The 15,133-nt window shown below is 34.9% G+C and overlaps 1 protein-coding gene across 2 annotated transcripts; it reads right to left on the reverse strand.

The window, feature by feature from the left end:
- Positions 1–11,982: 11,982 nt before the first annotated feature.
- LOC109213423 (G-type lectin S-receptor-like serine/threonine-protein kinase At4g27290) lies at positions 11,983–15,111 on the reverse strand. 2 transcript variants are annotated; one of them, XM_019377218.1, is made up of 6 exons: positions 13,821–15,111; positions 13,452–13,690; positions 13,106–13,316; positions 12,740–12,977; positions 12,500–12,650; positions 11,983–12,402 (listed from the first exon to the last, which is right to left on the reverse strand). In XM_019377218.1, the coding sequence occupies exons 1-6, from the start codon at positions 15,103–15,105 to the stop codon at positions 12,100–12,102; spliced, it is 2,427 nt and encodes an 808-aa protein (XP_019232763.1). In that variant the 5' UTR covers positions 15,106–15,111; the 3' UTR covers positions 11,983–12,099. The 2 variants fall into 2 exon arrangements, with proteins under 2 accessions (XP_019232763.1, XP_019232764.1); XM_019377219.1 differs by lacking the exons at positions 13,452–13,690; positions 13,821–15,111 and having other exon boundaries at positions 13,070–13,128.
- Between the last annotated feature and the right edge of the window lie 22 nt (positions 15,112–15,133).

The raw sequence follows: 15,133 nt of genomic DNA on the forward strand, positions 1-15,133 counted from the left end.
GAACGGAGAAAAAAGGCAAATGAAACTTTTCACAGAGTATCAATATGGGCAGAAGAAGAGATGACTAAGAAGATGGACTTGGCTTGCAAAATGTTTGTGAGTATATTTATTAACTTCAGCTTTTTATATCTGTTGCACTGATTTACTGCTTACATTTAAAAAATTTCATACTTTTTCTTTTTGAAGCAAAAATACACTAATATAGCTTGTCTTAATTTTTTATTCCTCGTTAGGTGTTCAACCTTGACTCAATGTTGTTTAGAATAAATAGTGAAGGAATCGAATTCATTGTGGACTTAAAGAAGAGAACTTGTGACTGCCTGGAATTCCAACTGGATGAATTGCCCTGTCCACATGCAATTGCTGCTATTAATAAGAGATATTTGCAAAAATCTGATTACTGCTCAAATTGGTATTCAAGAGAAACATGGTTGAAAACATATGAAGGACATGTGAATACCGTGGGAGATCAAAAATCATGGGAAATACCACAAAATGTACAATGTGAGATCACAAAATCTCCTGATGTAGAGATTTTACAAGGAAGAAGACAAAAGAAGAGGCATATACCTACGATTGAATCATCAGTACCATTCAAGTCTACCAAATGCAGTCGATGTAAACAAGTTGGGCATAACAGAACAACTTGCTTGTCTTCTCCAGCACCTCATCCATATTCTAAGAAACACACTGAAAAATACTCCAAGCTTCAATAATCCTTGGTCTGAATTTAGACTTTCTTTATTATATGACATAATTGAAATGCGATTTTTTACATAGGAATAAAAAAAATAAGGTCTTGGACACTTTTATATACTGCTAAAGTACAAATCACTCATTTTTGTTGCGCAGGCTTACAAGTTTGGTTGCATATTTAAAAAGTACGCAATGACTTCTGCGAGAAAAAACTTCAGGTTACAGTATGTGAAATACATATCCTTAAACAAACACACACACACACACACACATACAAACACTCACACATACACATATGCGTATAGCACACAAAAAGAAACACATGTACAAACAAAAGCTGTAGCATCTCTAAGAAACTAAGAAGTATAAAGCAAATATCAACAAAGAGGGTGACAATTACATTGATATAAAAAGAGGTCAGAACAACACACATATTACAAACAAAACTTCAGCTCTCTGGGTTGAAGTTATACAAAATTAACCTAAAAACCTTCAGCTCTATGGGCTGAAGTAAACAAAAATCATACCATTGGAACATAAAAAAAGGATTACAAACACTAACAATCATCACCATCACCATCATCATCATCATCATCATCATCATCATCATCATCATCATCACAGTACTCCTCAATTTCTCTAAATATCTCATCATCATCACTATCGGAGATAACAATAGGGTAGTCGGGCAAAAGACCACTGAATCCAAGAAGATCAATCTTCAACTTGTTGAATTCATCACGCAGCTGACTTTGTTCGACGATTACTCTATCCATAAGAGGAAGAAGAGTCTTCAGGTTGTTTTGCAGGTTGGAATAATCGTTCCAGCTGGGAAACTGAAAACTATCAAACTGCTGCACAACCTTGTCGAACGAGGTTGAATTATCTCCACAACTACGTTCCATGTTAAGCCTGTTCTGGAATGATTGATTGGCACAGAGCTTTGGTCTAATTCTCTCCCAATCAGCCTTTATTTCATCCCACAAAAGCATAAGATTAGCCATCGGTTTGTTATTGTACCACTCACACTTCAAACTCTGTCACTTCATCATAATTTCATCCATATTAGGCTTCCGACTTCCGCTTGCACCAGACATTTTTTCTTTAACAAAAGCTGAAAGACTAAGGATGAATATAAATTAAAGAAATATGATATAAGTCTATGAATGACTATGAAATTTTCAAGTGAGAGATTGTTAATATAGACAAAGAGTTTACCTAATCAATTTAATATCTATAAATGTAAAAGTAACTTTTCACCTGTTTTTACTGTTTTACGTTCAGAGAAATTGAATGAAACAAGATAAGTAGGTGGTAAAAACAAGTATGTTGTAAATGCAAAAAGAAATGTAACTTCAGCCCCATAGTTTTTCTATAGTAAAAAGAAATGTAACTTAAATGAAAGATGAAGTAGTTAACAAAAGACAAAAAGTAGATAGTAAATGCAAAAAAGATAAGTACAACTTAAAAAAATACCAAAACATGCTAAAGTTTTTGTGTTAAAGCTTTTTCAAGAAACTTCGGCCCGAATTGCTGAAGTTTTTTAGTTATTATTCAAAAACTTCAGCAGGAGGAGCTGAAATTTTGCTCCTACACTTGCTAAATTAAAATTTCATATTGCATGAAAAAACTTCGGCATAGTTGCTGAAGTTTTTTAGTTATTGTTTAAAAACTTCAGCAGGAGGAGCTGAAGTTTTCAAATAACTTACGCAGATATTGCTGAAGTTATTTAGTGTATTTAGTGATGAGCTGAAGTTTAGCATGCTGAATTTCAACAAAAATATACTTGAAATTCATGAAAAAAGACATAAACATATTTGAATCAATCCAAGTCACATAATTCACACAAAATAATGTAAATTCATAAAATATAACTTTGTTTTCACTTACATCCTTGGAAAAAAAAAATTTAGTTCTTTGTTTACAAGTTATTCTCTATTCAAAAAATTGACAGAGTGTCTTCATATTCTCCATAGTAATGTCATAGTTGCTCTTCTTGGTTTTCTTCACCACATTCCATGAAACTTCACTATGTCCTCCACCAAAGAGTTGTCTGTCAGACACAGGTTGACGAAGTTTAGTACTATAATTTTTTAGCAACTACCGTCTACTTTCATAAGAAAAAAAACAAGAAAATATTGGCAAAGACATGCTTACTGGTGTGCATCTGGGAATTCGTGGGAAGTAAAAATAGTGAAAGAGAAGTCCAAAATACTTCATATGTGACGGAGACTGGCCACATCAAAAACTCGAGCACCAGGAAATTTGTTCTTTTTCCTAAAAGTTAGATTTATCAACTAGTAAAAAGAGCAAATTGTCCTGGTGCTCGAGTATTTGATCTGGCCACTCCCCTTCACATATGAAGTATTTCGACTTCTCCTTCACTATCTTTGCTTCCCACGAACTCCCTGCTACACCCAATAAGCATGTCTTAACCAACATTTCCTTGTTTTTCTTTGAGTACAAATTTAAAGAAATCTGATAGAAGTCTATGGATGACTATGAAATTTTCAAGTGAAGAGATTGTTAATATAGCCAAAGAATGCAGCTAATCAATTTAATATCTATAAATGCTGAAGAGATTGTTACCAGTTTTTTGTTCAGAGAAATTGAATGTAAGAACATAAGTAGTTGGCAAAAGAAGTAAGTGGTAAATGCTAGTAGTTGGTAAATGCAATAAAAAAATAGTAAAAAATAAGGCCACAAAAAGTAGTTGATATACGTGATAAATAACAAAAAGTAGCTAGAAAATGCAAAAAACTTCGGCCCAATGTGCTGAAGTTTTATAGTGTATTTATGAAAACTTCGGCAACTGAAAAGCTGAAGTTTTTGTATTGGATTCAAAAGTTTTTGTCCTAAAGCTTTTTCAAAAAACTTCGGCCCAATGAGCTGAAGTTTTTTAGTATATTTCTAAAAACTTCGGCACCTGAAAAGCTGAAGTTTTTGTATTGGATTCAAAAGTTTTTGTCCTAAAGCTTTTTCAAAAAACTTCGGCCCAATGTGCTGAAGTTTTTTAGTATATTTCTAAAAACTTCGGCACATGAGAAGCTGAAGTTTGTGTCATGGATTCAATAAGCAGAAGTTTTTGTGTTGGATTTAGTAGTTTTTGTCTTAAAGCTTTTTTAAGAAACTTCGGCCGAATGTCCTGAAGTTTTTTAGTATATTTCCAAAACTTCAGCACCTGATAAGCAGAATTTTTTGTGTTGGATTTAATAGTTTTTGTCTTAAACCTTTTTCAAGAAACTTCGGCCGAATGTCCTGAAGTTTTTTACCATATTTCAAAAAACTTCACCACCTAATAAGCTGAAGTTTTTGTGTTGGATTAAATAGTTTTCTTATGGCTTTTAAACAAAACTTTAGCTCAAAAAGCAGAAGTCATGCTTAAGTTTTTTCAAACAAAAAATGTACTTAAAATTCATTAAAATAATTAATTTATATTCACAAAATCCAAATTATGTACAACCAATCCTCTATTCAAAAAATTCACACAGAGACTCTTCAAAATCTCCATAATCATGTCCTTCTCGTTCTTCTGGAGTTTCATAGCCGCTATCTTTTTTCCACTTTCCATGAGCCCAAAGATTGGTAGCCAATTCTCTCCTGAATGCCAATGTTTGACTTTGATCAAAATTGAAGACATCTTCTCCCATCAACCGCATATCCATAAACTTAAGAGCAAATATACCACAATCAACACTGCAAAAAACACATGAAAAAGAAATTAAAGAATAGTTAACACAAGGGCAAAAAATAATAAACATAAGATGCATGGTAAAACATATGTGAAACACGTACTTGTTAGTCTGTTCCGGTGTGTGCATCCACTTAATTTGAAATTTTTCCACAGGACTGTCCCCATAAAATTTATTATGTTCCCCAAAATTCAAGCATTTGAGACAGTGTGGAATCAACCGGGCATAAATTTTGACATGTTCAATCGCACGCTTGAATGTTGCATTGCCCATGGAATCATACACATATATAAATTTATCTTCAAAGTCCAGAATTCCAAAAAAGTAGTGCGTAGATATCTGGCCCTCCCTTGGCTTAAGTCGAAATGGAAAGAATATTTTTTTGGCAGATGCCCATGAGATACCATAGGAAAGGTCGAGGCCTTTTACGTAGTTGGCCACCTTTTCATTCGTTGATTCTTCCTCATACCAACAAAAGTCCGCAAGTGGCTCAATAACCGCTTCTTCTTCTTCTTCTTTCTCAAGCTGTTCTTTGGATATCCTCTTTCTCTTTGATTTGTTCTTAAGAACCTCCATTCTCTTTTGCTTCCTTTTGTCAATTATCTTCAACTTTTCTTCTGAAGGATGAATACTATCCAGGATAGTCATATACTGATCGAAAAGTAAATCTGTTACTGCACATCTTGATTTTGTATAACGTGGAAGGTGATAGCAATATTTTTTGCGCAAGTAATATACGCCCACATCAATATGCTGCAAATGGACAACGACAAATGATAACATGTGAAATTACCACTATGAAGTTTAGAAAAAACACATTACACAACTACAAAACAGCATGACAAAAACTTAAGCATATTCAGTTTTAGCAAATAAGCTAAAAAACTTCAGCAGTTTACTATGAATAAAGCTATATTACAAAAAATAAGCTGAACTTTTGGGAAATACAGTTGAAAACCAATTCAAAAAACAAACTTAATAACTTACTTCATCCGCAAGATCAGAGTCAGGATCCATAAGCTCGGTAAAAAATAATTTTGGAATATCAAGTCCAGCTAATTTGAATCGATTGGAATCATATTCACTGGCATCCATCTCCAACCACTCTTTAAATCTTTACATCAATCCGCTGTCTTGATAAACATAATGGAAGGGACACCTTATTCTATTCTTTCCTACTATCCAATCTTGCCCCCTTTGCTTTTTCTTATAAACTACATAAGGAGATCTCAACCAAATACTCTCCATACGCATCCTTTTTCCCTTTTTTATCTCGTTTTCCTTTTGCTTGCTCTTCCTGGTGTTCCGTCACAATTAACTGCTGCTGTTCAGCAGGGGGGGGGGGGACTACAACCATCGTGGCAGATGCTTGACCAATTCCCTGCTGTTCACGACGTTCTTCTGTCTCTTCACGAACAACAACAGTAGCAGAATTACCTTCTGAATCAGCACCTTGTGTACTACCAAGTGAAAATGAACATAAATTGTAGTTGGGGATATCACTGGTGTCACACATAGGAGAACTAGAAATCTTCCTTCTCTTAGGTTTTGGAAGCAGTTCCGATGCATCAGATGAGATCTGCAAAAGCAAGGAAAATATAAACATAAATAAAACTGATAGAGAACACACATTAGGCAAAAAAAAAAAAAGCCAGTAATCGAATTGCAGAAAATAATTACCTGGTCTAAGTGTTGCGACACAGATGGTGTTTTCATTCCAACAGATCTTGTATCTTCATGCAAAAAAAAATTAATAAATAATACTGACTAAATTTTATAAAATAATACCAACACACTTCACACCTATCTGTGAGTCAACAGGTGTGAATATATGTATTTCTCCTTTTTCATATTGCTGCAGAATCTCACCCAATTCTTTTCGACCTGCCTCCAGTAATTCTGAAAAATCATTCAAAAACATAAAAAAGAAAATAAAATATGTAAAATTTCAAAATGTAAAAAATATACTTCGATCAAATATAATAAATTCATGATCTATAGAATACCTTTACATTTGTCTTCCGCTGTGATTTCCCCAGGCTGCATGCCTTTCTCAATATCAGCATTTCCAGCATCATTCAATTCTGAACCAACGTCGACGACCATTGCAGTATTCTTTGGAAGGTTTTTCTCAAATCTACCTTCATTCAATTGAGCATCACCAAAGAATTTTTGAGTTGTGGCAACTGAACCACAACTAGTTTCAACTTCCACTGCATATTCATAAAAGAGGGGGAATAGATCAACTAGTTTTTCTATATATAAAACATAGAAAAAATTTATACCTGTAGTGAAAATTTCACTACAGGATATTATAAAAAAATAGTTAAAACTTCAACTCTAAGAAGACTGAAGTTAGCCAGTCACAAACAAAAACTTCAACAGTTACAAAAAAAAACTTCAGCTCTAGAGCTGAAGTTCGACAGTTATAAAAAAAAACTTCAGCTCTAGAGCTGAAGTTCGACAGTTATAAAAAAAAAATTCAGCTCTATAGCTGAAAGTTCACCAGTTACAAAACCAAAACATTCACCAAAAAACATGCTTTGTACTTTGTGCATGTAGTAACAATTTCCTGTGTAGCACCACCTAGAAGTTCATTGCAAATCGCTATTACTCCTGCATACCGATCGTCTTTCAGATTTAACGTACCAACAAGTGCTTGATCACTTTCCGAAGCACAACTCGGTGCATGTTTTTCAGTGCCAACAACTTGATGATCTGTACCTTTCTCTCCACCTTCACTCTGTCTACAAACATTCAATTGTTCCTCTCCACCTTGTTGTTGAACAAGTTCAACACCTTCAACAGCCGCTTCATTATGTGTAGCATTATCATCTGCGACTTTAAGCAATGCATCATGAGCAGTATGTTATTCAGTCTCAACAACTTGTTTATGTGCACCTTCCTCGCTTCCAATATTCTCAGTTGATAAATGTGCTTCATCATTTACATATCTGCTCAATCTATCAGCACTGTAACGTTGCTCTTCAACTTGTTCTTGAACATTTTGATCGCCTTCAAAAGCCGATGGATCTTCGCAACAGTCATTCATCCTGTCATATTCTCGATCCATTCCATTTGATTTGTTGACAATCGTAAACAACTGTTCAAACTTCTCATCGAAATATTCCTAGAAAAAAATTACTAACAATGATTAATCTGAAATAAAATCAGCACAAATAAAAAGACTTCTCTATAAATTAGCTTACCTTCACTTTTACAAAAACCGCATCCACAATAGCAGTTCGCTCCTCCTTTTTAAACTTATCAAAAACTTCGTTCACAATTGTGCTTCTTTCTTTTTCATTTTGCCTTTGAACCTCCGTCGTTAACCTCTACAATAGATACACAACAAAAATTCAGATATAGAAGAAAACTTCAGCTCAAAAAATATGTTGTACTTTTACAAAAACAAACCCAAAAAACTTCAACCCAAAAAACTTCAGATCAAAACTTAGAGAGCATATTTTATCAAGTAATTCATCTTCATCAAAGTCAGATGTAGACGAGGTAGAACGACTCTTGGTACGAGATGCTTCGCCAATAAAAGGAGTTTGATTCGGTTCTTTTGGTTGATTCCGACTACGTGGTGAATCACCAATGTCATGAGTTTGATTCGCTTCTTTTGCTCGACTCTTTGTAGGTGGTGCTTTACCAATGACAAGAGTTCGATTCAATTCTTTTGATCGACTCAAAGTAAGTGGTGATTTACCAGTTGAAGGAACTGCATTAACTACATTTGAACGAATCCGGTTGCATGGTAATTTCCCAATTAAAGGCATTGAATTCAATTCCTCTTCTGTAGGAATTATATCCAATACCCTAAAGTCGCGATATCTCTGTTTAATACAAAAAAGTATATTATGAGAAGAAGAAAACTAATACATCAGCATATTAACACAAAGACAAAAAAAAAAAAAGTAACTTACTTCATGAGTTTTGAACATATAATAAAGTTCGGGAAATTTAGGCTCTCCCACGCATACATAACGTAACATCCTGGGGACCTGAGGCATATCAAGGTACTCATCCTCTGCTACATACTTCTTCCGAACATCTGGGAAGCGCTCATAGAACCAAACACATAACGGATATGGAAATCCAGTAAGTTTATACTCAGTTGTATGATATTTGTTCTGCTTGTCCAATGCATGTTTCAGTGAATAAATGAGCTTCTCATAAGCCACATTACCCCAAAGATATTCAGCAGAAACCTTCTCGTCTTCAACGATAGATACATACTCCTCATTCACACATGAATCGGTATTTTTCCAAACAGAATAGACTCTACAATAAGAATTTCCATAAGCCTAACTGCATCATCATCACTCCCGCATACGTGTGCATGATTCACAGCATTCGTTGGAATTACATTGCGAGTCATAAAACTTCGAATATCCTTCAGATACACACCCTTGGACTTACCAAAATAGCGCTTCAGAATAGTGCACTCTCGATTAAATGGTTTCTCAATATTATGTGCTGTGATCCGTAAAGCACACATAATGTGAAAGTCTTCAAGGGTGAAGGAAACATCATGCCCAAAAATCTTGAAACTAATGGAGTCTCGATCATTCGTGAATATTCGAGAAAGACACAGACAATGAACCAACTTCATGCTGCATTTGAAATTCTCCATAGCAATAATGTGTTTAAATGGACCATTACTAAGCTTATCCTGTTGTGCAGGAGTCAAGAAAGTTGCAATTAAACTCTTCAAATCATGGTTCCCCTTCCAGTAACCCTTAGAGTTAAACCATTCTGTAAACTCAAAATATTTTTGTCCTGGTCTTGTAGGTGGAGGCTCAGGGACATAAGGACCTTGGGCTACTACAGGTAGTCTAGGTTTTTTAGGTGCTTTGCCTTCTTTAGCTACTTTAGGATCTTTAGGTGCTTTAGGATCTTTAGGTGCTTTAGGAGCCATTTGTCCAAAAAAAGTAAAAGATACAAATAATAACATCAGGACATTATAAAAAAGATCATTTAAAACTTCAACACCTAAGAAGGCTTAAGTTTGACAAGTATAAAACAAAAACTCCAGCTCTAGAGCTGAAGTTCGACAGGTATAAAACAAAAACTTCAGCTCCAGAGCTGAAGTTCGAAATTTACAAAAAAACTTCAGCTCTAGAGCTGAAGTTCGACAGGTATAAAACAAAAACTTCAGCTCTTCACCAGTAACAAATACAAAAACTTCATCTCCTAAAGCTGGACTTCACCAGTTACAAACACAAAAATTTCAGCTCCTAAAGATGGAATTCACCCGTTACAAACACAAAAACTTAATTCTGGTTCTCCATACAAGCACAAACATTCAGCAAAAAAAAAAAAAAAACAAAAACAAATTCAAATCCAAAAATAATGCCAAAACATGAAAAAAAAAACTTCAGCTCCTATCTAAGGTATCATTATCATCTGTTTAACTCTGAAATTTTTTAAAAATTTGAACGTCTAATCGCAACATAAACCCTATCATCTGTTTATAGAATTTTCAGTAACAACATAAACACTCGTTCAAAAAACCTAAAAATACAAACGTAAAAGTAAAACTAATGAACTTATCAAACTAAACCCTATCATAAATACATGACTATCAAAATCCAAAACCAGAAATTAAATCGTAAAATAAAACCCAGAAAGTTAATGCAATGTACCTCTGATTAAATCGTAATGTGGGAACAACGACGACTAGCAGTTGAAAATTCGAAACAACGACGAAAACCGTTTGATTTCAGAGAAGAGCAAATCAAAAAAATGCGAATAACGGGAGAGAGAGACAGAGACAGTAGAGGACTAGCGTATACTTAAAGAGAAAGTAGTCTTCTAATAAAGAAGGGCAAAATAGTCTTTTCAAATGGCTTTTAACAAAAAAACGGGTACGGGTGCAAACAGAAAGATAAAGCGGCTACAGGTTAAAATGGGGCGCCCAACAATTTCTTTTATAGAAATGTAGGATATGCGTATAATAGACCAGGCAGCTGTTTTTTACACTATGGTCGGACCTCTCTTTGGACTCGATTAAAAAAAAAAGCACAATTTTCCCGATTAGACGAAGTTTAACAGAGTAACTACATTTTTGGTGGGGAAAAAGAAAGTTACTCCATTTTGAACATTACGCTGACTAATTTCCTTTTTAGCTTTCCCATTTTCCTTTATTTTCCCTCTTTCGGAATTCTACAGTTCCGTGACCCGACAGTCGCCTCTCCATTTTCACTCTATGGGCTACATATTTTGGTATACTTCTTTCTTTGCTGCTATTTTAATTATTTTATATATTTGGGGCAAATTGGTGGCAGTGATACTGCAACGGAGCTGTGAGTTTAGTTAACTCAAACATTCACTTTAAAAATTACTACCACTTATTTAAGAAGAAAGAATCCGATCACATTCTTTTGAAACTACTTTCTGATTTTTTCATTTTTGTTCTTCCGTAAAATAGGGAACTGTTTAGGGCTCTGATTAGTGCTCTGACCCTTAACAGCTTGTTCAGATGGTTCTTACATATCGTTTCATAATGTATCGTATTGTATTGTATTATATTGTACTGTACCGTTTGATGAATACAATGTTTGGATAAATGGTATCGTTTGTTGTTGTTTCATGATGCCACATACCAGCAATATGAAGAATAAACTGCAGTATTACAAAGAAATATTATGGTACGGAATAGAATTATTATATAAAAAGATAGGATAAAGAATTATTTAATAATAATAAAGGGCAAGATAAGAGAAAAAGACAAGGTAACGACGCGACCACACCAAATTGGTCGTTACATAAAGTGACACTTTTCGCCGTTACGTTACGACAACGATACAATACAATAAGGAACAACCAAAACAAATATTGTATTTAAAGTAACAATACGATACAATACAATAGGTAACAACCATCCAAAAATATGGTATTTAAGTGGAGAAAGATAGAGGGATGAGCCTATTGCCACCTAGTTTTGCTGTGCTGGCCGTTGGGGATTTTCCGATTATAAAAAAAATATTACGTTATTATCCTCATTAACTCAATAAATTTAACATAAGCCTATTATTAGTTATAAGAAAATAAATTAGCAATGCTAATAAATATAAGATATAACATAAGAACTTGCCTAAAATTTAAATCAATTGTGACTGTCTTAATTGCAAATCTTTCCATTTTCAAAATATTTAAGAAGAAATTAGTTGAAATATTTAATTATTAAAGCTCTTGAAGCAAATAGGGCGCTATTCTCTGAGCAGAAAAATTACAAACTCAAAAGCTCTGAAATTATTATCGGAGTTTACATTTTCTTAGTAAGATGCATTCCTGTATGTCTCACAAATGCAAAAAGAGAACAAGTTAAGGTAACGGGTTTTTGTGATGACAACTCTGTACCATTTTCTAGATACTTTAACTAAAAACTGGAGTTGCAAAATTTTCATTACTAATATTGATTTTTGTGATTTCCAATTGCACGATAAAATTGTTATAGCTAATAGTTGAGGAAACAAATTTACAACTTTAGAATTTTTGTGACATAAGAAACTTATCTAAAGTATGTATTCAAAGAACAATGGAAATAGAGAAAACATTTCATCCATAAGTAGCTAACATCTTCAAGTAGAGAATTCAACTAGATGTTTTATTTCAAATACTACTGTATTTCTCAAGAATCAAAGTTCTAATATATTTTTCCTATTCATGTGCAAGCAAGTCAAAATAGTTAACTTGTCACACTCTACCGAGGATCTAACAATGTGATTGTGACTTCATTGTTTGTACTGGCTGTCTGCGATCCTGATTTTGCTTTATTAAGTACGTTTCTTTCTGTGAAAAATCCTGGTTCTTTAGCTTTTGGCAGTAGACTCTCATTAGCCAACATCAGAACGACAGAAGACATGCTTGGTCTATCATCTGGACGTTGTTGCACGCATAATAAACCCACTTGGATTGACCTTAAAACTTGAGATACATGGCAAGAATCTGCTAGCTGCTCATCAATTAGTTCCAAGGACCTATCTTCTTTGTAAAGCTTCCATGCCTGTTTGAGTTTAGATCATATGGATCATGACAAACTCCATGTGTTGTAAAGTTAAAAAAATGAGTTCTGTGTGTAATGTAGATTATACAGTGCTTACATGACCGAGAAGGTTAAGGTTGTGATCTTGGTGGACAAATCCTCTATTTCTCTTGCAGCTCACAATCTCTAACACCAAGACGCCAAAGCTAAATACATCTGATTTTACCGAGAAGATCCCATCTACTGCATATTCAGGGGACATGTAGCCACTGTGCCGAAAAAGAAAAAAAAACACCATGAGAACTAAAGAAGTGAGATGTCATATGAGAGTATGTTGTATGGTATTAGAGATTCTTACTGTGTCCCAACCACATGGCGTGTTTTTGCACCCATCTCATTTCCTGCAACACTTCTGGCGATGCCAAAGTCTGATATCTTTGGATTCATTTCTATATCTAGCAAAACATTGCTTGCTTTAAGGTCTCTATGGATAATCCGTAGTCGAGAATCTTGATGGAGATACAATAAGCCACGAGCAATTCCGTTTATGATGTCGAAACGCTTTGGCCAATCAAGTAAGTTTTTCTTTGTTTGATCTACAAAATAAGCTTTCTTGTTAGCAGTTTTTGTAATCATGCTTTGCCTTGGTCTGAACGTACATGTTATGACTAATAGATCAAAGTATTACTCATTTTAGCTTGTGTAGTAGGTTAGAAATCCAAACCAAATATGTATGAATTCAGGCTCTTGTTAGACATGTATTCATAGATCAACATCTTTTCTTCCCCTTGAATGCAGCAACCTAGAAGTCTCACAAGATTTCGATGCTGAAGCTTGGAAATATAAATAACTTCGTTCTTGAATTCATCAAGTCCTTGCATGGAAGTCCTCGAGAGTCTCTTCACAGCAATTTCTTGTCCCTCTTCCAACACACCCTAGAAATGGCAAAAGTATATCAGGAGAACATAGATTTTGCAAAGATGAGAATCAATTGCAGAATGAAAATAATCTCTAACACACTAATCTTGATCATAAACTAGTTACTCTTCCAACAAGTTTTTACTGTTTACCTTGTAAACAAGTCCAAATCCACCCTCTCCAATCTTGTTGTTGAGCGAAAAGTTATTTGTAGCTCTTGTTATTGTCGACAATTGGAACTGTGGCAGCTCAAAATCTTCTTTAAGTTTCAGTTTCTTCTTCTTTTTCCGTTTGTTTAACAGAATCAGGCCTAGCAAAATCATTGCCATCAACAATGAGATACTCCCTGTGAGTATCTTTGCCTTCTTTCTATTTGAACCTGCCTCAGATACTACAACCAAAATTTTCTATCAGCTACTACAGATCGAGATAGGCCACTATTGTTGCATAATATGGTCTCCATGTGTTGAAAAACTAAGTTTAAAAACACATCATTGGAAATTTCTTAAAATAAGTCTTACCTTGCTCTGAAGAATCCATTCTGATGTAAATGTCTTGCCCTCTTTCAGACAGCTTTCTGATGTCAATCAACTCCCCGAACCAAAACAAGCAACCTTTGTCCCCATTGCTTATATCTAGACTTGAATAAGCTGTGCAAGAGCAGTTCCTGGAGCATACTTGCCTACACCCTTCGAGTGTCATGGTCTTATCATACTGAGAGTACTTAGTATCCGGCAACTTGATTCCAGAATACTTAAGAAATACATGTTCCTTGTTGCAATCAAGAGGTGTCCTCCGAACACACCCTTCTGACCAATCTCCCTTTTCCCATTGTTGTGGATATTTAGCTACAAACTTCTCCAAACATCCACAAATAGGGGAATTATCTATGTCACAGCTCCCATAGGCACCACATAAGCTATATGTATCACAGTTATCGGAAGGTAAATTGTAGTAAATATGCCAACTCTTGGTCCGAGCCACCCACGTCAAGCGTTGGACATAACCATTGCTAGTGAGGACTAGTCTTGATAAAACTGAGCTGTTAATGATTGAAAAAATATAGTAGACCTCCTCTATATTGAAAATAAATTGAAATGTAAAAATGCTGCTTTGTGTTAGTAGTTGTTTGGGTATCCCACTAAATCTTAAACCATTCCATGGTCCTGCACGAACTGATACACTTGTGCCACGTTTGGTTAGGGCCTGCGGATATCCAGTAGGATCAATGTGACGAGTGAATTCTCCTGGTGTTGGATCATTATCGGTCTTCCATGCTGAAAGGTAAGCCTCATGGCCAGTTTTAAGATTCTTGCCGAGCTTCATACCAGGCAAGTGCGTATCAGTTGGAAAATTGAAGCTCTGCCAGAGAAAATTTTCTGGGTTGCCATCATTTGCATCTTTTACAACAAGATTACCAGAATCTAAAAGCACAGCAACTGGATTTTGGACTGATCTTGAGGTGTTAGTGGACCATATAATTTCATTCTTACCATTGAGAAGAGCTAGTATTCCTGGCTTAGTGACCTTGAAAACAACTGAAGATGTATTGGTGAGAGGTTTTTCTCTATTGGCAACCCATACAACTGTCTGCACAGGGAGAATTTGCTTGTACCATATACCGATATATCGCTTTGAGGAACCATTGGGGCTGAAAAATCCCATCTCAAAGGTTTCACCAGTTGAAATAACAGTTTGACCATCTATGATGAATTGGTCTGTAGTTATTATATCTGTTGTACTTGAAATCTTGTGTATAGTAGAGTAGAAAGACAACACAAAAACTAGGAAGAAACTAGCTTCCATTATTGATGACTTGATGATGCCTAAGTAT

The sequence above is a fragment of the Nicotiana attenuata genome, unplaced genomic scaffold (genome assembly GCF_001879085.1).
Source record: "Nicotiana attenuata strain UT unplaced genomic scaffold, NIATTr2, whole genome shotgun sequence".
Lineage (NCBI taxonomy): Eukaryota > Viridiplantae > Streptophyta > Magnoliopsida > Solanales > Solanaceae > Nicotiana > Nicotiana attenuata.